This window comes from Lacerta agilis, chromosome 14 (assembly GCF_009819535.1).
Source record: "Lacerta agilis isolate rLacAgi1 chromosome 14, rLacAgi1.pri, whole genome shotgun sequence".
NCBI lineage: Eukaryota > Metazoa > Chordata > Lepidosauria > Squamata > Lacertidae > Lacerta > Lacerta agilis.
Genome location: NC_046325.1, coordinates 25,419,729 through 25,443,003, shown reverse-complemented (window position 1 = coordinate 25,443,003; position 23,275 = coordinate 25,419,729). Strand labels below are relative to the sequence as shown.

General features: G+C 46.5%; 2 protein-coding genes and 1 long non-coding RNA gene across 11 annotated transcripts in view; 2 read left to right on the top strand and 1 right to left on the bottom strand.

Moving 5' to 3' along the window:
* The window catches only part of SLC4A1 (solute carrier family 4 member 1 (Diego blood group)), a 43,578-nt gene extending 36,265 nt beyond the window's left edge, over positions 1-7,313 (top strand). For all 3 annotated transcript variants that reach the window (XM_033171244.1, XM_033171242.1, XM_033171245.1), the window contains 6 exons: positions 752-841; positions 1,054-1,217; positions 2,301-2,554; positions 4,763-4,932; positions 6,411-6,584; positions 7,165-7,313. In XM_033171244.1, coding sequence (XP_033027135.1) covers positions 752-841; positions 1,054-1,217; positions 2,301-2,554; positions 4,763-4,932; positions 6,411-6,584; positions 7,165-7,245 — 933 coding nt within the window. In that variant the 3' untranslated portion in view covers positions 7,246-7,313. The remainder of the gene's footprint in view (positions 1-751; positions 842-1,053; positions 1,218-2,300; positions 2,555-4,762; positions 4,933-6,410; positions 6,585-7,164) is intronic.
* Positions 2,549-16,122, bottom strand: LOC117059474. 3 transcript variants are annotated; one of them, XR_004427909.1, is made up of 4 exons: positions 15,505-16,122; positions 12,277-12,904; positions 6,341-6,651; positions 2,549-2,696 (listed from the first exon to the last, which is right to left on the bottom strand). It is a non-coding gene; the product is annotated as an uncharacterized LOC117059474 (long non-coding RNA). The 3 variants fall into 3 exon arrangements; XR_004427910.1 differs by lacking the exon at positions 2,549-2,696 and having other exon boundaries at positions 6,578-6,651; positions 12,277-12,419; positions 12,500-12,904; XR_004427911.1 differs by lacking the exon at positions 6,341-6,651.
* A 489-nt stretch (positions 16,123-16,611) lies between these two features.
* The window catches only part of UBTF (upstream binding transcription factor), a 40,948-nt gene continuing 34,284 nt past the window's right edge, over positions 16,612-23,275 (top strand). For 3 of the 5 annotated variants that reach the window (XM_033169762.1, XM_033169763.1, XM_033169759.1), the window contains exons 1-3: positions 17,090-17,309; positions 21,452-21,604; positions 22,746-22,921. In XM_033169762.1, the coding sequence (XP_033025653.1) occupies positions 21,547-21,604; positions 22,746-22,921 (234 nt within the window). In that variant the 5' untranslated portion in view covers positions 17,090-17,309; positions 21,452-21,546. Of the gene's footprint in view, positions 16,953-17,089; positions 17,310-18,585; positions 18,693-21,451; positions 21,605-22,745; positions 22,922-23,275 lie in introns of those variants that run through there. The other 2 variants (XM_033169760.1, XM_033169761.1) reach the window with 2 other exon arrangements.

Below are 23,275 nucleotides of genomic sequence, written 5' to 3'. Positions count from 1 at the left end.
CCAATGTAAGCAAATGTGCTTAAAATGCAAAATGGTGATGATGATTATAAATTCAATTTATATACTGCCCTTTATCAAATGATCCCAGGGCCGTATATACGGTAACATCAAAACACATTATAGAACATAAAAAACACTAAAATAAAAAGCATGCTGACAGAACTGCCTAATATGACTTGCAGAATTTGGTGCAGCTGTGGTATGAAATTGTTTTGACTGCAGAATATGCACAGCCCAGTGTATCAGTCACAATATATGATTAAAGGGGTTGCTGGTGCAGTTTCTTAGTTTGTCTCCCTTTTAAGCTGAGTCTAAATGTTCCCTTATCAACATGGGTTTGGCCAAACTGTGAGAGGCAGTGAAGGATAGGCGTGCCTGGCGTGCTCTGGTCCATGGGGTCACGAAGAGTCGGACACGACTGAACGACTGAACAACAACAACAAATCAATATTTAGGTCTGAAAATCACCCATCAAAAACAGACTCTGGCAAATATTACCTTTTTTTAAAGTTCCACACTGTTTGCATGTTTGAAGGGGAAGGTCATAATTCTCATAATCAGATCAAAACTTTTAAAACTGAATTAGTTATATTTCCTTTGTTTCCAGGGTCAGTGTGGATGCCTGCCCTGGTAGCTCAGAACCTCTGTTCCATCTCATTTCCAAAGATTCAGCTGTTCTTATTCACCTCTCACCTCCAGCCCTATGTTGCAAAATTAATGTGGTTCTTTCTTACTTCTTATTTTTTGACAGATCCGCCGTGTGATTGGTGACTTTGGTGTCCCTATTGCCATCTTCCTCATGGCATTGGTAGACTACTTTATTGAAACCACCTATAGTCAGGTGAGTAGCTGGTCACTATCAGTAGCACCCTCTCCTTCCTTCTGTCTAAGTCCAGTGGATTCCAGTTTTTGATATCCTTTCTGAGCAGAAAAAATGAGCACTGGCTCACTTTCCTATCTGGGGTTGTCAGCCTAAAATAATGTGGCACTTCCTGCACTAGGGGCCGACAGTTCTGGAATTCATCTGTATCCATTTTGCTTGTTTCCTCACAGAAACTGAAAGTCCCCAAAGGCCTTGATACCACCCATCCATCAAGGAGCTGGTTTGTTCATCCACTTGGAGAACATGGGATGTTTCCCTGGTGGATGGCGCTCGCTTCCATTGTGCCAGCCCTCTTGGTCTTCATCCTCATCTTCTTGGAGTCACAGATCACCACGTAAGGAATTTGAAGAGTGTATAGGAAAGAAAAGCAGCCACAAAGGTCAAGTTTTGTATCTATTGCAGTGAGGGTGTTGCTAGGTACTTGGGACGCGGGTGGCGCTGTGGTCTAAACCACTGAGCCTCTTGGGCTTGCCAATCAAAAGGTTGGCGGTTCGAATCCCCGCGATGGGGTGAGCTCCCGTTGCTCGGTCCCAGCTCCTGCCAACCTAGCAGTTCGACAGCACACCAGTGCAAGTAGATAAGTAGGTACCACTGCAGTGGGAAGATAAACAGCTTTTCTATGCGCTCTGGCTTCCATCACAGTGTTCCGTTGTGCCAGAAGCAGTTTAATCATGCTGGCCACATGACCCGGAAAGCTGTCTCTTTAATAAAAACTAATTCATAAACAACAAAAAAGGCTTATTGATAAATATTTTATGAGGTTGTTGAAAGAGCAGACAGCAATACAGATTTGAATAACATTTGCATATGCAAATTTATAAGCATAACTGCAAACTTAAGTCGGAGAAGAAAAACAAGCTTAGTCTCCTGCTGTGAGGGCTTACTCTGAGCTATGACAATGACATGCCAATGTGATTTTCTACACCCAGTATACTTATATGTGAATTGGACACCTCCATCCCTCCTGAATTGCTTTGGCAATAAATGCTTCTTATGGGCATGTTAAAAAGAAAACAGGTTATCTCCAACAGGATCACTTTCTTCCCCTCTCCATCCAGCTGTTGTATGTGCCTCTGGGCAAATACAAGTCTCGCTGGCATAAAAGACCCAAAGCTCAGGACATTTGAACCAGCCCCTATCCATGTCCCTGTACGCAGATGCCACTTTGAGTTGTCACGTGGTAGCAATGCTTAGTTATATCATGGTTGTTGGGATGTCCGATCTGTCATGGAATCATGTCAAATAAATATTGGGTTGTATCCAATGCTAGTCATACCCAGAGTTGACCCATTAGAAATAATGGGCATGGGTAGAGTATTAATTTCCGTGGTTCTACTCTCTGTGTAGGACTTAGCTGCACGCAACCCACTTTCTTCTTCATTTCCTCCCTGCCCCCTTCCTTTTTATTCTTCTTCAGGCTGATTGTGAGCAAACCTGAAAGGAAGCTGGTGAAGGGTTCAGGTTTCCATCTAGATCTGCTTCTAATTGTTGGCATGGGGGGTATCGCACCCCTTTTCGGCGCACCTTGGCTCAGTGCCACCACAGTGAGGACTGTCACACATGCTAATGCCCTGACGGTGATGTCCAAGACTACAGTCCCAGGGGAGAAGGCCTACGTCCAGGAAGTCAAGGAGCAAAGGATCACTGGTTTGCTGGTGGCCATTCTTGTAGGTGAGTTCTTCTGACGCAGATTCCAATTTTGAGGGTGTGTAGGGATCAAAGTAGATATTATTTACTTACAAAATAAGTATTTCTATACTGCCATCTCATGAAATATCAGGGAGTTGTACAATGTTGAAATGTAGAATACGATCTAAAAATAAAATAAAAATACAGATAATTATTACGGCGAGTGGCTAACACAAGAATATCTTTAATAAAAACTAATTCATAAACGACAAAAAGGTTTATTGATAAATATTTTATGAGGTTTGTTTTGCTGAAAGAGTAGACAACAACTAGGCAATACTGAAGGCACCTGTCTGATACGCAAAAATATATTGCTGCTGTTAGTGTTATAACACTATTGGGTTTTTAATATTGTGCTCTTCAGATGAAGGGTGGCATATCAATTTAATAAATAATAATTTTAATGTTAAAAAAGTGAGTGGCTAACAAAAATTTAAACAGCTGCAAAGGCCTATCCGCATAAAAACGTCTTCAAAAGATGCCTGGGAGTAAAAACATGAGGATGCTTCCCAAACCTCTGCTGGAAGAGTCTTCCATTAGCATGGGATTGGTGACACTAAAAGCCTGATTTCTGGTTGACCACCAGTCAAGTCTCTGAAACGCAAGGGATAAGTAACAGTGCTCCTCTGGTTGATCTCAGTGATTGGGCTAGGACAGGGGTAGGCAACCTAAGGCCTGTGGGCTGGATGCAGCCCAATCGCCTTCTCAATCCAGCCCGCGGACGGTCCAGGAATCAGCGTGTTTTTACATTAGTAGAATGTGTCCTTTTATTTAAAATGCATCTCTGGGTTATTTGTGGGGCCTGCCTGGTGTTTTCACATGAGTAGAATGTGTGTTTTTATTTAAAATGCATCTCTGGGTTATTTGTAGGGCATAGGAATTCGTTCATTTCCCCCCACAAAATATAGTCCGGCCCACCACATGGTCTGAGGGACGGTGGACCGGCCCATGGCTGAAAAAGGTTGCTGACCCCTGGGCTAGGATATAAAGAGCTCACGGGTTCCTGAGGTTTTCCTGGAGCCAAGTTGTTCAGGGCTTTGTATTTCAACGCCTTGAATCCGGCCCAGTAGCATATGGGCAGCAGTTCCACATGTTCTCAGGTGCCTGTTCCCATCAACAGTGTCACTGCTACATTCTGCCTGGAGCTTCCAGACCAGGCCCAACGGCAGCTCCACATGGAGTGTGTTGCAGTTATCCAGTCTCGAGGTTACCAACGCAGTTGCCAAGTGATCCCAATATGGCCCTAAGCTGCCGTATAGCTGTGGGCAGGCATGTTTGCTCACATTTCTTCCCTGTTCTCTCATAAAGCAGGGTGCAGCGAGCTGTCTAATTTTCCCATCCAAAGGAGCGCAGAGAGATGAGAGGAGCTGAACACCCCTCACCTTACTGCCCTGCACTCCTCTGCTTCCACTTAGGCACTTTTCTCTCAACCCAGCTCTCGCTTTTCACCAAAAACTTTATCACTCGCTTTATACATCAAGCGTGGGAACCCTGTGACCCTGCATGTGTTGTTGGACTGTATCTCCCATGTTTCCTGACTACTGGGCATATCGGCGGCTTGAGCTGATAGGCCTTGGAGTCCAAGAACATTTGGAGGGCCACAGGTTTACCCCGTGGTTATATATGAATGGGGCAGACAATGGAAAAGCAACCCCCCCCCAATTTCTGCCCTGCCTCTTGTAGCTTGGCACTGTCCAGCTTTGGGTGAAAGAGGTGTGGAAGGGCTGGGTGAAAGAGGGGAAATTATGGGTTCAGTTTCAAACTAGTATGAATAATCTGGATCTAATTGCCATGTTCTGATACTCTCTAGAATTAAGTTTATTTTGAGAAGAACTGGATAAAGCCATCAAGGTGGCTACTAAGTCTACTAGCCATGATGGCTGGCCATGATAAGAAGTGCAACCCCTATGGTTGGTGACATCTTGAAAACCAGATGCTGGGGAAATAATGAACAGGGGACTAATTATCGCCATCAAGTTCTGCTGTGGTATCTTAACTTGTAGCTCTTGGTAGACAGAACAGAGAGCCAGATGGACAGTTGGCTTGCTCAAGTATAGTATAGCAACTGCTGGGTGGTGGTTGTTGTTTGTGTGCCTTCCAATTGGGGAGGAGAGCTCCATTGGTGTCACCTTCCCGCTGAAGGCGTGCCATCCTAAGTAACATGCGCCGTTGCTTTGTACCCGCCTGCAGGCCTTTCCATCTTCATGGAGCCCATCCTGAAGCTCATTCCACTTTCCGTGCTCTTCGGCATCTTCCTGTACATGGGGGTGACATCCCTAAATGGGATCCAGCTTTACGACCGAATCCTTCTCATGCTGAAGCCGCCCAAATACTACCCGGATGTGCCTTACGTTAGAAAAGTAAGTCGGGGGGGGGGGGGGTCAGAAAAAAGTAGTGCTTGGAGGTTCAGGGGAGAGCTGTGGTGGACGAAACAGATAAATCCCCACAGGGTAGGAACCCTACTGTCTGAAACATTAATATGGGGTCCCTGATAGTCAGCAGACCGGGTGATCAGTTGTAGAACCTGACCCTGTGTGTTAATGTCAGGGCTTTAGCTGAAACTTGAAAAGTACTGTATTCAGCATGTGAGCATGTGAAAAGTACATCTGCTTTGATAATTGAGTCACTCGTGGGATAAGAGAGGGAATGAAGTACTGTATTTTTCCATGTATAACACAACCCCATGTAGAAGATGACCCCTATTTTTGGGAGCCCTCAACAGTTGTTGAGCTTCTTTTGTAAGTTCGCTGAGCTATTGAGCAGCTTTTCGACAATTCCCCGCTCTGGCTGACGGAACTGGCACTCACCACATACTGGCACTCACCAAATACTCTTCCTAAGCCGAAAAGAGCCTCCTCTCTGACATTTCCCTGCTACCGGTACTTTTGTGGCAGAAAATATAGCTTCCAGACAAGCTGGAGCCTCTTTAGTGTCCCCGTCCCCTGCCCCACAAAGAAATTGACCGTTCTGGTCTCTGATCTTGAACCTAAAATTTTAAGAATTGTAGGAGTTGGAAGGGGGCCTAATTTCAGCTTAACTTCAACTGGAGGCTTGGATCGATACAGGATTCACCATGGCTTAGTTCTGGAGTTTGTTTTCTGTGCCTTCAAACTGAACCAGAAGACATGGGAGTCATAATGAAGCACAAGAGTGCATCTAACAACATGGCTGCCCAGTGATATAGGAGAAGAGGGAAGGGAAGGTTTCCTGGAGAGAAGAGGCAGATGATGGCCTCCAAGTAATCTTAAGGCCCACCATTCCAGTTTAGAACTTCATTGCAAATAGAAATGCACTTTAATAGCCCCAGGTGGGGCTGTAGCTCAGGGGTACAGCATTTGCATCACATACAGAAAGTTACAGGTTCAGTCTCTTCAGCTAAAGAGGCCTTAGGTAGCAGTGCTGAGGCCTTGGAGGTCCATAGCCAACCAGAGTGAACCACTGCAGGCTAGGCGGTTTCAATGGCCTCAATCGGTGCTTGGCAGCTTCATAGGAAGATGCACACACAGAAAATTTGAGGCATACTGAATGGTAAATCCCTGACAGGTATGAATTGGCCATTTTATTTTGACAGGAAGATTGCTCCTGAACTTTCGGTGGTTTAACTGGGCCTCATGAATCGTAGAATCACAGAGTTGGAAGGGACCATAAGTATCATCATTTAGTTCAACCTCCTGCAATGGAGGAATGTGGGGCTCGGACCCACGAGGGTCTCATGCTCTACCAACAGAGCTGTAGGCTGAAAACCATGCTATCTATCTGTCTACAGACCTTGGTTGTCAGGCGGGAGACAGGTAGACGGCTGACACCTGACTGTTTCTTGGGTCTTCTTCCTTTAAAGGTAAAGCCTTTGCGGATGCACCTCTTCACCTTCACCCAGATTTTGTGCCTGGTCTTGCTGTGGGTAGTGAAATCCACCCCAGCCTCCCTCGCCTTGCCTTTCCTCCTCATCCTGACAGTGCCTGTGAGACGCTTCCTGCTGCCATTTTTCTTCAGCAATGTTGAACTCAAGTATGTAAGTATCGTTTGGCTCCTCGTCCTCGCTGAGCAACAGGAGGTTTAGATTCAGGTCTCTGCATGGCCTAAATAGGAAGAAGCAGGGGAACAGCTTGGGATTTTTATGGTGGTCCCTGTGGGAAATGTTTGTTTATAAAACCTGGATTTCCCCCTATTAGGTCACATCCGCACCATATTATTTAAAGCGCACTGTTCCACCAAAGAATCCTGGGAACTGTAGTTTACCCCTCACAAAGCTACCAATGCCAGCACTGTTAACTACAGTTCTGAGCATCCTTTCGGAGAAGCCATCTTCATTACATATATGCTATGGGTGTTGTCCATGCCAGGGAGGGGGAAACCTATGGCTTTCCAGATGTGCTGAGACTCCAACTCCCATCATTTCCGGTCATTGGCCATGCTGGCTGGAGTTAAGAGTCCAACCTCATAAACCAGAAATGGAGAACTTCCAGGCTTCTTCTCGCCAGGAAACCTTCCCTCCCCCTTCTCCTGTATCACTGGGCAGCCATGTTGTCAGTATAGTGCTCTGTTTGCTAGACCACCTCTAACAGTACATCTCTCCTCAAATTTCCTTCTAGTTGGATGCCGATGATGCTGAAGTGGATTTTGATGAGACAGAAGGCCGGGATGTTTATGATGAAGTCCAGATGCCTCTTTGAGCACACAGTGTGCTGCATCCTTATGACAGATAAGGAATCGAGAGCCCTTCCCCCAAAACACCAGGCAACCCCCCCCCCAAAACAAAACCAGAATCTGGAGAACGTTTTACCCTTATGTATGTTTATCAGTATACAAAAGTGGCATACTGGTAAACACCCCATAGATGTAAATGACATGTTTGACAAAACATGGATTCTGTAGGATTTAAATAGCTAGCATATGCTTTAGATATTTTTCAACCAGCCGCTGTAGTTCTGTAGTGAAATGTTAACAAAGATTTAGAAAATAGATTTTCTTCCCCAGAAGGTATGGGGGGAGGGGGGAATCAAAGCTATGCAAGAATTGTGAGGAGATGGTAAGGGCATCCATGGACTCAACTTTTTATACTACCTGTCACCCCACTGCTTTGTGTGTGTGTGTGTGTGTGTATTTGCACACAAGTGTGTATGCATGTGTGTAAGGCATTATCAGTTTTGTGCACTAAGCCCCACCCACAGCCTTCCCAAGGCAGGAAGTACTTCTGTCCCTGACATCGATATGAAGAAATGCTGAAAATCCAACTTATATCCTCAAGACGGGTCAAACAGCTAATGTCAGAATGGACCAAGATGCACAAATGAAGCTGAGAAGAAGTGACATGTTCTTTCTCGGACCTGGGAGATGCTAGGTCAGAAAACTCTGAGCACACAAATGAGGCATAGAACAAAAACAACAGCGAAGAAAGTCAACATCCTGGCAAAGGAAAGAAGCAACTACCATCACCTCAGATAAGAAACGTGATGCAGAGGAATGGCAAAACCACCCAGTTGCAGAGAAGGACCAAGACTGCTCCTTGAGCGAGAAGGCTGTTGGGTTAACAAAATCAGTTACCGTATGTCCTGGCACAGTTGGGAAGTCCATCCGCCCCCCCCAAAAAAACAGGTTCAAGGGAAAGCTGCCCCTCAGATTTAACTCTTTTTTGCAATTCCACCCTAGCCTGCCCCACTTGGACTAAAACTATGGTGCTAAGTAAGAAGTCTGGAAGGCATCATCTAGGAGAAATGTCTCTGCCTAGTGCCACTCTGCCTTGCTTGCATCCATTGCAGTTAAGGGCGTGTTACTCCCGCTCTTCCTCAGGGCCACTGCACTGTATTTGCTAGCAAATCTAGTAAAACAACGGTGTTGTGAATTGTACAAAAGCAGAATTGAGAAAGGATCCAGTGGACCTTTTTCTGTAAACCTCGTGGTCTAGCTTCACCCTGATGAATGTTTGCAGTGAAGACTTCAGTAGAAGGACACTTCCTAGTTTTCATAGACAATGTATTCTGTCGAACTAGGAACAGCCTGGGCTTCCTGCAGCTTAGTTAAACTGTAGAAGTTGCAGATTAGGCAAATTCATGGAAGATAAAGCTATCAAGGGCTCGTGGTGGCAACCAGAAATAGAGGCTGGTGCCTCTGAATATTAGTCACCATAGCAGGAGAGTCTAGCTGTGGGCTTCCTACAGGCATCTTGGCTGGCCACTGTGAGAACAGGATGCTGGACCACATAGGCTTTTGGTTGGATCCAGCAGCAGAGCTCTCTTTATGTTCTTATTAAAGCCACTTTAAGAGAAATACTCTCTTTAGTATGAATTGGCTACAACAAATAAGCTTGTCTTAATGGAGAACGATAACCAGGGCTGGGCGTGTGTTTAAAGTGCAGAATCTGTTGTCCTCTGCAGGCTGGAGTCCCGAGACTCTAACTTTAAAAAAAAAATTTTTTTAAGGAATTCTAGTCCTTATGATACAGGGAATGCTTGCAAATCTCTTCCAACAGGTCCTCTCTCTCTCTTTTGCCTCTCCTGCCTTGCATGGTAACATGTACCAAAATATATGAAAACCTGTATCAGGAATAGGATAGGATAGGAATAATTTTATTGGCCAAGTACCAACATACTTGGAATTTTGCTTCGGCTACATTGCAATATAAACGTACCTTATACAACACTATTCCACAATAACACAGCAAAGGAACCCCACCCATAACTGGCCTCCCTCAGGGAAGCAAAGCTGAGAAGATGCCTGCAAACAAGACTTAAAATTTGCAGAATATATTCTTATTGCAGAGTACATATTTTATTTTTTTCACAGTATACACATATAGCTACAGTAACTCTCATATGCACCTGTCTGAGTGGTGCATGAATGTGCCAACAGCAGCTCTGCTTAATGATTTATGGCTAATCTCATGCATTGCTTTACGGGGTTCCCTATCCTCCACCCTCCTCCCAAAAGCTGTGTGCTAGGTGCTGTTTCTCTTCAAACAGCTAGCAGCCTTAAATCAAGGTACCTATATGTCCTCACTGACCTTCATCTGGCTCCTACATACTGCCGCCGCCACCAAATCAAATAGCTAATGATAAGATCTCAGGCAAGTAGCTTCCTCCTCCTCCTCCTCCTGATTCTACCTCACGCGGCTAGCAAGTGCTACACCTGTCTGTTGAAATGCTCCGGATCCTTTTGCACTGGTCTGATGCACAACCCCATCATCTCCCCTCGAGTATACGAATCGCGTCATGCTATCCTTCGATATATTTAGGATAATGAAAAAACTTCACTCGTTGTGACAAACAGGAATCCAGAGCTGGCAGTAGTTGTTCCAGCATAAATAGTGTTTTTAGTGGTTACTTCCTCAAAAGAAAGTGACCAGACAAATCTGGCACCCACTTTTTTTTTTTTAATGGGCAGCCTGACGTTTCTAAATCCCAGGCATGCGTGGGCTACTGTGGTGATTCACTGCAAGCAAAAAAAAACTGTCGCAATATGCCCTGCGGTGCTCTGCCCATCGTTGCTATTTTGCATAAACCAGGACTGAACCCTGGCTCAAATTAAGGGTTGGTTAGCATGAATTCAATTAGCAATATGATTAGGAGAAACAAACGGTAGCATTTCTTCTTTCTCTATTGCATAACCAATTTATGGAACTAATTGCCACAAGCTGTAGTGATGGACGTTAGCTCTGGTGATGTTGTTGTTGTTGTTATTATTATTAAAAAAGGATATGATTCAAGGACAATCGGCGGATGTTCGACACGCCAACTCAGGAGAACCTCCATCTTTGGAGGCAATATACCAATAGCATACCACTAGATTATGAGGGCAAAACTACAAGGGAGGGCAATTTGTAGCGTGCCTTATGAGTTTCCCAGAAGCACCCAACTAGCTACTGTTAAGAAGGCAAAAAAATTAGATGAACCATTGGTTTGCGCTTCCGTCTTTATATTTATGCAGCCTCAGGGGGAACAAAACAAGAAAAACATTCCAGCTTTTAATCGGAGCAAAATAGTAAATTGAACAGACCGATTAATTAGTTAATGTTGTGTGTGTGTGTGTGTGTGTGTGTCTGTGTGTGTGTGTGTGTGTGAAGGGGGATCTTGAGACTAGACCCCTCTTTCTTGACAGAATTAACCACACCAGCTTGTGTCAGCTGAAGTTCGACATTTCCACATTACCTTAATTAAAGACATAAACTCTTAAGGGCTATGTAACTGTATCCTGAAGCCACACTGCTATAATTAGGGTTGCCATTTGGACGGGGGGGGGGGGTAGTTTAGCAGGTTCCCTTTGCCTTTAACAGCTGCATGACAGGCAGAAACTCAACAGATGGATCGTTTGTTTTTTTTCCCAGCATGGCATTGCAGTGATACGGCAAGCTTTACTGGCTGATTTTTTTAAAAATAAAATAAAATAAAAAAATTGCCACTTATCTAGGTGTTAAAGACACAGGAGTCCTCTCAGGAAGAAAGCTGGCATCTCTAGTTGTTGTACACATTTTAAGTTGGTGATAATGAGCTTTTGTAATTTATTAAAATTCATTTTTAATAGCTTTTTGCTTTGCTAGGTTAAAAAAAAAATACAATGCAGGATTTCACCTGCGCTTTGCATGCAATTGTGTGCTGCATTTCCTTTGTTATTTTTCTCCGATTGACTTTAGATATGATTGATTCAGCCAATTGTATTACTATTGTTTTCTTGATTTTAACGACAATTAAGAAAAACCAATAAACCTTTTTCTTTCTTTTTTTTAAGAAAAGCAGCAACTTGTTCATTGTATTTTCAACCCAAAACCAGTCTTCGGGTAATCACCGAGTCGGGGGGGCGGGCGGGCAGGATAAGGTCAATTATCATTGTTATTAAAAGTCCATGCTGGCGGGGTGAGCACCCTTCAAGGTGAAGGATTTACGTCTTTGTAGGGACAGGCCTTTTCTAATGTGATTGGTAGTGGCTCTGTTATGGCCAAACAACAAGGCCTAGGGGGACTATGGGGTGGTGTGCTTGGAAGCGAAGTGCTAAGCCAGTAGCCAGTTCCCCAAAGCAATGAGCCTGGTCATGAGTTCAGCAAATCAGATGCACTGGCATCCAAGGGGAGAGGTAACTAAGGTTGCTGGGGATTCCCCATGCTGTGGGGTGAGTGGGCAGGGGACATAATCCTGGAAGCAACTATGGAGTTAGTCAGATTAATGTCTCCGACTGAAGGGATGAGATTAACGCCTAGTTTTCACTTTGTGGTGACAAAAAAAAACTGTGTTAGGTCTGTACCACTTCAGATTCCAGATGAGGGAGTCCTGAAGTTGAACACACATATATACTCTACAACCTCGTGGCGGTGAACAAGTCTGGTAAACAGCTTTTATGCAGAAATTTACTATGGCCGGCCTGTTTATTCACCATCCATCCTGATATGCTTGCGCAAAGCTTATGTGGCAATTAGACTATGTCCAGTCTTTATTATTTGTTGATTTGTTTACGGGTGATTAGATGTAAATGAGCATTCATCCCAATTTGCTTGCAGGGTGATTTAACAGGTCTTCCCCCTAATCATTCTTTCATCCCACACTTTTCAATGCATTTCCCTGTCCCTTTCCAAACCACAATGAGGTATCTGAAGAAGTGTGCATGCACACGAAAGCTCATACCAAGAACAAACTTAGTTGGTCTCTAAGGTGCTACTGGAAGGATATTTTTAATTTTTTATTTTGTTTTGACTATGGCAGACCAACACAGCTACCTACCTGTAACTGGAACAATGAGGTTTGTTTACAGTGTATTTTGTTGTGCTGGGGCAACAAAGCACTTTAATCCACTTTAAAGGCACAAACAGCGTTCCTTTAGCTTTTATATCCCTCTTGAAGAATACAGGCAATCTGGAGGCACCCTAGGACACAAAGAGGAGGGCTTTTTAAAAATTAACATTTGGTTTGGCTTTATTTACCGTGCAAAACAAAATAAGCATACCTAGAATGCACAGACATCCATGGAGAGATTGAGGACTGCAGTTCTTGTGTGAACAGAGGTTCTGTGGTCGACTCACTAAAGAAGTGTGTCTTGGAGACTGATGATACTGACAAAGGCATTTTCTCCACCAAGAAAATTAAAAGAGGGGAAAAGTTATCACCTGTCCTTATTCCTGAATTGCTAGTTTTCTGGGTGCAGGGATTTATGTATTTTTAAACAGAGGAGTATTTGATCACCTGAACCTTCATCTTCCACCTGAAGGGATACAGTCTAGGCACAGCTTGGCCACCAGTGTGAAAACTAGGCCAAAATCATTGAGGTTGAAGAGGCAAGCTGAAGTCAGTCAAAGCAGTCCAGTTCGATGTGGCAGGTACATTGAAGGAAACAGGTTGTGGTACAGGTGGGCTGAAGGAAGAAAAAGCACAAAGGAAGAGGTGAAGAGGGTGGGGTGCCCTGGCTAGAATGGCAGCCTGAGACTTGGGAATGATGGAAGTTGTGATCTAACAACCTTTGGAGGCTCAGCTTCTCCAACTTCTGCCCCACAGCCTAGTTCTCTTTGAGGTGGTAAGCCTGTGTCTAGGCCACAGCACCATGTCAGACTGCAAGGGATGTTTGGCTCAAAGAACTGAATGCTTCATTGTAAAAAAGAAATTCCGCAGGGCAGCTTCTAACTTTGCTTTCCCACCGGACGTTTAAGTCTATCGCATGCAAGTTAACGTTTATGTATGGAAGAACATTCAGTCATGCAAGTCCCCAGCAGGAAGCAAACAGTCAAATGGGCTGCGTACAAACCGGCTTGCTAAATGTACACGAGCTGCACAAACCAGACTTTCTGCATCCACTTCTGTCCAAACCTGAGCACTCTCAATTGCCATCTACACCAGTGGGCGATGCTTGATGAGATGCATTTGCAGTGTGTGTTGCTGTCGGCTCTCCTCAATTAGCACTTCCCCACCTTCCCTAAATTCAGGAAACCTGAGGTCCATTATCAGCCTCCACACAGGTATTTGTTTACCTGTATGTGGACATTTTTTTAAAAAAAAGTTCTCTTATACAGTATATCAGACTTGCACAAAACAGGTTAATAGAATAAATAAATAAATGGCCCTGCCCATTGAGGAGTGCCTCACCAATGGGAAGTAGGGGTGGTGGTGATAGATAGCACTCAGCAAACTTCACCACACATAAGTGCAGCAGAAAGTTTATTGTTATGTATACAAAGTGTTGAAAAATCCATCACTGTCTATTTTACAGTTGGGGTGCAGAGCTTTTTTCAAACTCGGGGACCTGCTCCCATCTGAGAAAATGGCCCAGAGAGCCATGTGGCCGCTGTAAGTGGGGCCAGAGGCCAAAGTGTGAGGAGGCAGAGATGTGAAATTTACCTTTGTACACCAGGATAGTTTCTATGAACATGCAGCACACCTCTCTCAATTCCCCACCCAATCCGCCAAGATGCATTATCAGAACTTAGGGACACATTTCAGTCAGGCAAGAACATTCAAGGAGGGTAGGAAGTGTGGCCTATAGAAGAGGCCTGAGAGCTAGATTTGGTCCCTGGCCTAGCATTTCCTCACCCATGCTGTACAGGTGACAGTCGAAAAATTAGAACATCGTGGAAAGGTTCATTTCTTTCAGTAATTCAACTTAAAAGGTGAAACTAATAGATGAGATAGACTCATGGCATGCAAAGTGAGATATGTCAAGCCTTTGCTTGTTATAATTGTGATGATTATGGCGTACAGCTGATCAGAACCCAAAATTAACAATTTCAACTTTGGGGTTTTCATCAGCTGCATGCCATAATCATCACAATTATAACAAGCAAAGGCTTGACACATCTCGCTTTGCATGTCATGAGTCTATCTCATATATTAAACTCCAGTAGCTAATGAAAACAATTGCTTACATAAATGGACTTTTCCACGATATTCTAATTTTTTGAGTTTCAACTGTATTATATAGTATACTATAGGGATGCCCACATGGCAGCCTGTGTGTTCATATCTGCAACGTGGTAAAGCGACAAGGGTAGAAGAACCAAACCCACTCCCAACAGAATTTACATTTAGCAGCAAATTAAGCGAGAAGCAAAAATTGGCTGCTCTCCATAAAATGGCAAAAATGCAGCATAACAGAATATTTTCAAAGCAACGATAACCAAACAATTTGCCAAAGAGGAGGGAGATGAGGGCAATATCTTATGCCACTGGGATAGCTCAGTTCCCAGTGGGCAGAGCATGAGACTTAATCTCAAATTCATGGGTTCCGACCCCACATTGGAGATTCCTGCATTGCAGGGGGTTGGACTAGATGATGCTCGCGGTCCCTTTCAACTCTACAATTCTACTTTTCTATTATCTTCACTGTCACACTCATGACAATAAATACGTATGTATTCCCATGACTTTGGGCTTTTCAAAATATGTATTAGAAAACATAACAAAAAAATTAAAAGCATGAATACAAATTAATCATAAATATGATTAGTGCCCTCTATTAAAACTTGATCCATGCACAAAAGTTACTATCTCAAAAAATAAAATAAAATACTGTGTTACAATGGTTTGCAACATACATACTAAATTATTTACCCCACTTACCTGGGAGTAAGCCCCATTGTATTCAGTGGAGCATGTATCTGTAGACATATGCAAACTGCAGTCAGCCTTTACAGTAGGTAGGTACAGAGGGGTTAGGGTCAGCCAAATCTACAATTCTGTGTCCCCTTACTTGGCAGAAAGTTTACCTTGAACTGACTGGGATTTAGTTTGCAGTAAAATGTGCAGGTACATTAAAAGATACTGCACAGATGCTCAAATCTTCACACACTTGCTCATTTCCAACAGCTAGGGAAAATGGAGGAAGTAAAAGCAAAACGCAATTCTATTCAGGGTGGGCAGCGAAGGGTCCAAATGGATGGGTCTCGTGATTCAAAATGGGTTTGGGGGTTTGTCATTTTGCTTTGTCTTTTAAATTCCAAAACTTATCCTTATAATATAAATTACCTGTTAATGAGCTCCCCTCATTAGAACATACTTCCATGTTCTGTTCTGTATGAGAGACAAGCAGGCGAGACGCACACACCCGCCTATCCCAGAAATCCCGGGAAGCGGAGAAACTATTCCCGGTTCCAACTGGGAAAACATCACGGAAAACAGACGAGCGCCGCTCATCCGCGGTGGCCCGTTTTTAACGCGGGTTGCTCGGGAAGGGGGAGGAGGGGAGAGGCGAGGGCGGGCGCGTTGATTAGCTCCCTCTGCCCCCTTCCCCGCCTCTCCAACCCATAACTCCTAATTGCATTCGGGTCTGTCTGTAAAAGTCGCTTTTGCGTATTGGAACCGGCGTTAATTTGACAGGCAACCCTGAAAGCAGATGATTGGCTGCAGCCGGAGATGACGCCCTTAACAACAAAGGTGGAGCTGGGAAAAATTAGATTATAGAGAAAGAGAGGGAGGGAGGGAGGGAGAACAAAAAATATGAAGCCTGGCATTTGACTGTAAAAATCTATAGACGAGTGTCATTTCCACACAACGGCTAGAAAACAACACCGAGACTAGTGTCAATAATACCCAACAGGGAGTCACAAACTCCTCCTCCCTCCTCTCCCTTCCCCGTTGTTTACAAGGCAGGCAAACTAGCACCTTTTTTTGGGGGGGGGAACCGCTTGTTGCCAAAAATATGTCCGCTCCCAGAAATAATCTCGTGCCTTCGTTGCAGCTATTTCCTGCTCCTTCCGAGGTTTTATTATTTTTTTTTAATTTTATTTCGGATCGCTTCCCTGTTTCCCCCCCCCTCCCCGCCCTCTTGATGCAATCGTTTGAAGGTGGGGGAGGAAAGAAAGGGGAGGTCGCAGGAGGAATTAAAATCGAGTGCGTGTGATTTGTGATCGTTTTACAAGCGCCAAGCGAAGAGGATTTGTGGCAAATGCAAGGTTTTCCCCTCCTCTCTTTCTTTTTTCCCTTTCCCCTCCTCCCTCTTCTCGTTTGACTACAGTGTTGCAAAAGCAGAGAGCAATAAAAACATACGCACATACACACACACACACTGAACTCTCTCTCCACACACCCCGAGACACTTAGATCCACAACCTGGTGAGATCCGAGAGAGAGAGAGAGAGATCGGACCACCACCCCCGGAAAAAAAAATATGCTTCCATTTTTGCAATCCCGTTTAGGGAGCAGATGGAAAAGTGGGGACTTGTGAAGAAAGGCTGTGAGGTTGCCTAAGGATCCGGGAGCCGAAGAGACCGGCTGATTGGAAGAAAAAAGCAGAGCGATGGAGGCGGGGGAAGTGCGAGCTCTCTGCGGGGACTGGAGCGAGTCCACGCCCGGGGCCAGCGCTGCAGAGCTGGCGTGCATTCAACCAACGCTTCCCAGCTAAAGCGAGCCCGGGAAAGAAGAGGGGGGGAGGAAAAAAAGGGGGAGCTTTCCTCCAAAAGCCTTCCGATCTGCAGGTAGGTTGCAGACGTAGAAGGGGGCTCCGAATCTCCCCTCGAATCAGCTCCGGCATGGAGCCCCCCGTTGCAAAGGAGGGTGGGTGGTGGGTAAAGGACGGATCAGGGGGAGGGGGGGAAAGCAGGCACGATCCGAGGCGACGCTGCCTCCAGCCGGGGCTGCCTTTGCGGCAGTGCGAGCGCATGTGGAGCTCGCCATTAACCCGACGCTGCGCTCCGCCATCTGGGGCTGGAGGGAGGCGCTTTTGTTCCCTCCTCGAGCTCCGGCAGCGGAGGAAGACAAGCAGGCGGCGGCCGCTGCTCGGAGGAAGCAGCCACCGTCACTGCTCTCCTCTGCCAGCGTCTCCTGGGTCCTCGGTAAGGCTGAAAAAATGGGGGCTTTCGCTCATTTTTCGGGGTGCATCTTTTTTTTAAAAAAAGAAAACAGCATTTCAGGGTTTTTCCCCTCCCGCTTCAACACATTTTGGGGGAGGGAGGAGACGTGTTATTTTTAAATATATTCATATTTGAGAACCGAACAGGTTTTGTTTTTGGGAAAACGTTTTGGGGGGCGCGCCCCCTTTCCACCGAGCGGGGCATCGGTAGGGGGAAGCGGATCGGAGCCCCTTTCCGCCTTCCACGCGCTCGCTTGGGCGAAAGAGGCCGCCGCGTTCGGCCATGGAAGGGCGAGAGAAAAGGCAGGCGGTGGCGGATTCTCGCACGCCGATCCTCGCTCTGCAGGGGCACAAATAACCAGGTGGTACAATCCGGGGGTTCAGAGACTCGATCCCCCTATTTTATTTCTCCTCACCGCCCCGGGTTTAGGCTTATTTTGGAACAGAGGAGGCCCTGCTCGGGTTAGAAAGGAAGGCGAGGCGGTGGAAACAACCAAGCCACCGCCGTCGCCTTTCTCTGGCTGCCTGCAGAGGGAGAGAAGCCAATGGACGGCGGGGGAAACGCACTCATTTTCCCTTTCCTTTCCATCGTCCTCGCACGCTAGTTTTGCTCACATGCCTTTAACATTGTACGAAATCGAGAGCCAAAAGCCGCCGTTCGATTTTATTTCGGAAAGGGTATTGTTCCCGCTTTCCCCCGCGCGCTGGGGACCTTTGGCGAGCTCGGTCGGCGCAGCCTTTCCGACCGGCTGCAGCCAGCGCGCTCCTCCGCCATCCGGAGGGTGGGTCCATGCAGGCGAGGTCTTCGGCGTCCCTCCCTCCTTTTCCTTTCGCTCTCTCCTCCGACGAGACGCTTTTTTTCGGGGGGCCCCCCGCTGCGGAGCGAGTGTGGAGAATCGGGTGAGCGGGCTTTGGCTCCGCCGAGTTCCCGTGCGCCCTAGGCGCGCAGGGGGAGGCGCTCCCCGGGGGTCTGGGCGCTGCTGCTGGTGGAGGAGGCGGCGGCAGAAGCAGCGGCAGCAACAGCCACGACGTGCTGCCCTCCCTCGGCTTTGCCTGGACGCCCCCAGCCGGGCATTCATTTCTCCCTCCCGCCAGCCTGCCTTCCCCGCCCCCCTTCCACCAGCGGCTCCGATGGGGCTGCTGAAGCAGCGGCTCTCCGGCTCCTGCTCCTCCCCACTCGCTCCTGCCGCCGCCACAACGAGGCGGGCTTGTCTCAGCCTTCTTAACCGCCTCGACTAGGTGAGACCGACGGAGAGAAAGAGACGCGCAACTCGCCTGGCGGCCCCCTTCTCCGCACACGCGCCGGGCTTGGGGTAGCTGCCTGTTCCGAGGCTGACGGCGCGGGATCCGTTGCTTCGCGCTGCGGGTACAGGATTTGGGGGGAAACCACAACCTCGCCCTTCAGATTGGGGGACGGCTGCTCTCGGTTTCCTCGGGATCGAAGGCGAGTTAATCGGGGAAAACGCGAGAGCCAGCCTCGCCTGCTCGACCACGTTGCCCGACGGCGGGGAAGAGCCACCCTTCTCTTTCTTAAGCGGCTGGTCTCTCTGGGGATCTGGGGCGGCGGGAAAGCGGTTTGGGAATACAAAGGTGGGGTTAGAAATTTGATTAAAGGCATTTGGTTAGAGGGAAGGACTGGGTCGCACTTCGAGGATTTACGAAACCAAGATACAGCGGGGAAAGAGGGTTATCTCTTGTTAACAAAGCGGATAAATCGTAAGGGGTTGTGTGTCGAAAGAGCTGGATCTTGAATCAATCCCGTAGAAATCCAACAAAGCGAAGAACGGGGAGGGGAAAAGAAATCTTGGGAGCGAGTGATCCGGTGATCCAAGTTCCCTCCTCCCGGGAAGGTCGACCTAACTCGGTGGAGCGCTGGATCTGCCGAAGAACCGAAGCTTCGGTGGACCCCTCCTTCCTCCTTGCCCGCGGGAAGAAGGGAGGTTCAAGGCCCAGAGGGCTGGAGCCCGTCCCGGGGTTAAAAAAAATATACGTGTGCGAGGGTGGGCGGGAGAGAGGAATCGGGCAGACGAGGCGGCGGCGGCGGCGGCTAGATTTTTCCTTCGGTGGCGCCCGCAGGGCGTGTGGAGAGGACGGAGGCGGGGGGAGGAGGCGAGGCAGCTGCAGCAGCCGCTCCGACGGCTCGGCTCGGCTCTCCCGCCTGCCTGGAGACAGGCAGAGAGCGAGAGGAGGGGGGCAGCAACCAGCAGCAGCTGCGGCTCTTCTGCTGCAGGGAGGCGGCGGCGGCGGCGGAGATTGGCTGCTGCTAGTGCGGCCTCGGAAGAGCAGATGGAAGGGGAGGGAGGGAGCGCAGAAGAGGCACCCGCAGATCCCACCCCTTCGCTCGGCCTGCCTCTCCTCCTCCACCCCGCCCCGCAGGCCCGCCTCTCTTCCCCACCCACGCTGGGCCAAGGATCCTCGGGTCTTTTTTCGAAGCCGATCCCGCCCGCCCGCCTGCTTCCTTCTCGGCCAAACGAATCGTTTCTTTTGCCTTCCCTGCAACCAGAATCCCGGGGATCTCTTCCTCCTCCCAATCAGGTCTCGGCTTTCGTTTCTATCTCCTCCCCCTGTCGCTTCCCTTATATAACACTTCCTGTCCTCGATCTTGAGGACTAGCGTTCCAGTTGCCCTTAAAAAACAAAACAAAATACGGATTCGCTACTCACTTAATACCCATATATCCCTAATTCTCTTCTCCTGTACACTCAACAAAGTAACTCCCTTCTCTTCATTCTCCTGTTTCCCATTTTTAACCACTGTTGCCTTTTGCTCTTGCCCTTACTCATAGCTGTCTGTAGGCTACCTCGTTTTTATCCTTGCATCAACTCTATGAGGAAAGTTACACTGAGGGAGAGGGGGAAAGTTACTAACTGGCCCATTTACTTAGAAATGACCACACACACACACAAATCAAGGTTAGAAAGTGGAACTCCTGGGAAGGTCAACTGGGCTGCACTAGAAAATTTTGCAGAACAGGATTCCAACCGCAGCTTGTCCTGTTTTACATCTTTTTTAAAAGAAATTGCTAACTGGCCTGAGATCACTCACTTGAGTTTTATGGCAGAGTAGATAATCAAACTTTAGCATCCTTGGTCCAAGTCAACACTCCAAACTCAAGACTGCCCTAGCTGTAATTCCACCCCCCCCCCAAAAAAAATCCTCCTGTGATTTATTCCACTATCAAACATTTTGCATTCCTCTTTTATGTGACATAGATCCTACTTTGGGGCCTCCCATGCCTAGTGCTGTTGGAGGCCTTTTCTGTTTAGAGGATCCAGCTGAGACCTACTTCAGCTGTGCAGATTCCCCCCCCCATCCCCCAACTTTTAGCACACTTAGCCCCATTTGTGAAACGGATTCCTTTCTGAATCCAGATTTATACGCCAATCAGGGCCGGATTTAGCTTTGGTGAGGCCCTAAGCTACTGAAGGTAATGGGGCCCTTTATATGTCCAGCTGTCCTTTGTCAACAAATGGTCGCTGTTTTTTGTGTTGAATATATGCTATATGGTAATTTATGGCCTTAATAGGTATCTAAAGCCATTTGCACATAACATGTATTTATCAAAGTAATTGCTGAAATGAAATACAATTAATAGGTTTTTTTCTTTAATTTTTTTTGGGGGGCCCTAAGAGAGTGGGGCCCTAAGCTATATCTTATACGTAAATCCAGCACTGACGCCAGTGAATAGATGTGCTGTTACAATCCTCTAGGCCAGGAGGTAGAAAGAAGTTGCTGGAGGACTGTTATGATAAGATTCAGGGTCCAACTTTTCTCTAGGGAAAGAGAATTCCAGAATGTTCCTGTGGCTGTCTTTGGACATCCGCCGTTTCCTCTGCCTACAGGAAACCTTGTCCTCCATCCACCAGAGAAGATAATCCTGTTACTGTTCACATAATCACTTATCCAAGGGTGAAAAGAAAATGTGTTGAGACCTTGATTTTATCAAACCTTTCCTTATTTTTTATTTTTTTAAAAAAAAACTCACGAACTCGCAGGTTCAAGTTCAGGAGTTGTTATTCTGTGTGCAAACAAGTCCCCCGTTTTTGGAGGGGACGTGCTGGTGCTGTTAAGAAGGGTTATAGTGGGAAAGCGGAGGCTGTAACTCCCGTTCGTTCTTGCTTTCAGGGTGAAAAGTGATTGACGCCATCGTGAAGGGGGGCGAGAGGGAGTTGGAAGGGGCAGACCCAGAAGGTGTCACCCTAGGGTCCGAGAGTTGGAGGATGAACGGAGAAGCGGATAGCCCAACTGACTTAGAAATGACAGCCCCCAAAAACCAAGGTGAGAAGGTGGGAATTATTGGGAGGGTCAACTGGGCTGCGCCAGAAAATTTTGCAGAAGAGGATTCCAGCCACAGCTTGTTCTATTTTGTATATTTTTTAAAAAAGAAATTGATTGCCCGGACGAAGTAAATCCTTTATAGAATTCTCATGAATTAGCTCGCTGAATATCTAGCCCAATGGGAATGCTGGAAGGAGTTTTCCTTTTTCAGCCAACTTGGTGCAGAACTGTCCATCTCTCCTCTGCCACCCTAGTAACTTGCCTGATGGCAGTTTCTGGTTGTCTGACTACCAGGCTAAGTTTTTAAATACAAGAATACTTTATTACCTCACTCATGCATTCCTAGTCTTTTCTTGAGAATATGATGTTTGCCATCTATGCAGGGCCTCCTGCCCAGCCCCCACTTCAATTATATGATTTATAATATATTGGGGATTTTTCTTGGTCGTGGACAGAAGTTTGATTAAACGTAAAATTTCCAGACGCTTGGGGTTCATGTTTGCATGTGTTGCTGTTGAACTCTATGGGCAAAGCTAAGACTTGCATGCTGGGATTTGTAGTCCATGGGTACTGTCTTGCTATGAAAATGGAACCCTGTTGGCTATTGTTTTGCTTTTATTTTATATATTATTCTAAATCCTCAGCAAGATACAGTACTAAGAAGAGTCTGTCTAAGGCTTGGTGAGGCGTAGGTAGCCTCTCCGTGCATCATTATATAAGCATCCTCACACTCCTGCGAAATTTGACACAACCCAAATTTGAAAAACAGCAATTGGATGCCCCTATCTTCTGAGCAATAATTTGTGCGTACAAAACGGTAAATAGTCTAATTAGTGAGATAAAATGTCGTTTTCTTTAGGATCCTTGAAAAGAGCTGTACATTGAGCTCTTGCAATAAGCACATTTTTAAATTAAATTTTATATTTAAACAATATGTTGACTTAGTAATAAGGCACATTGAATTCAATAGGACTTACTCCCAGGTAAGTGGACATAGTATTGCAGGCTGAGCAGATGATTTCATTGGCTAACAGCAACTTGGTGATGAACCTTTAATTGATTAGTATCTGTAGTGCGTATAAGTGTATGCCAAATGTAATGTATGATATACAGAGTATATGTTTCCCCTCCCCTCCCCCAGACCGTTGGACCCAGGAAGATATGCTCACCCTCTTGGAGTGCATGAAGAACAATCTGCCCACCAATGACGGCTGCAAGTTCAAAACCACCGAATCCCACCTGGACTGGGATAAAGTTGCCTTCAAGGACTTTTCCAGTGAGATGTGCAAGGTGAAGTGGATTGAGATCTCCAATGAGGTAGCCTTTTTATACTTGATATGGGTCTGTGACATGCAATGTTGTCTAGTATGAAGATGGGGCGCTTCTGTTTGGGCTAGGCTCTCTAGTCTGCTGCAGGGCTGCCTTGATCTGAATGATGGGTCCTAAGACTTTGCCAGTGTGATAGCAAGGCAGGAGTGCTGCTTCCTTCCCTGGTTCTTCTGTGTCTTCTGCCTTGCCCGTAATGCCCTCCCTTCTTTATCAGATGCCCACATCTCTTTCGAATCCCTCTCCATCCGCATACCACCAAAACTACCTGCCTCTTGCTGCCAGTTCCCACCTGCCCGATCACTCCTCTTAATTGCATCCTCTCTGTCTCCTTTATCTTTGCCT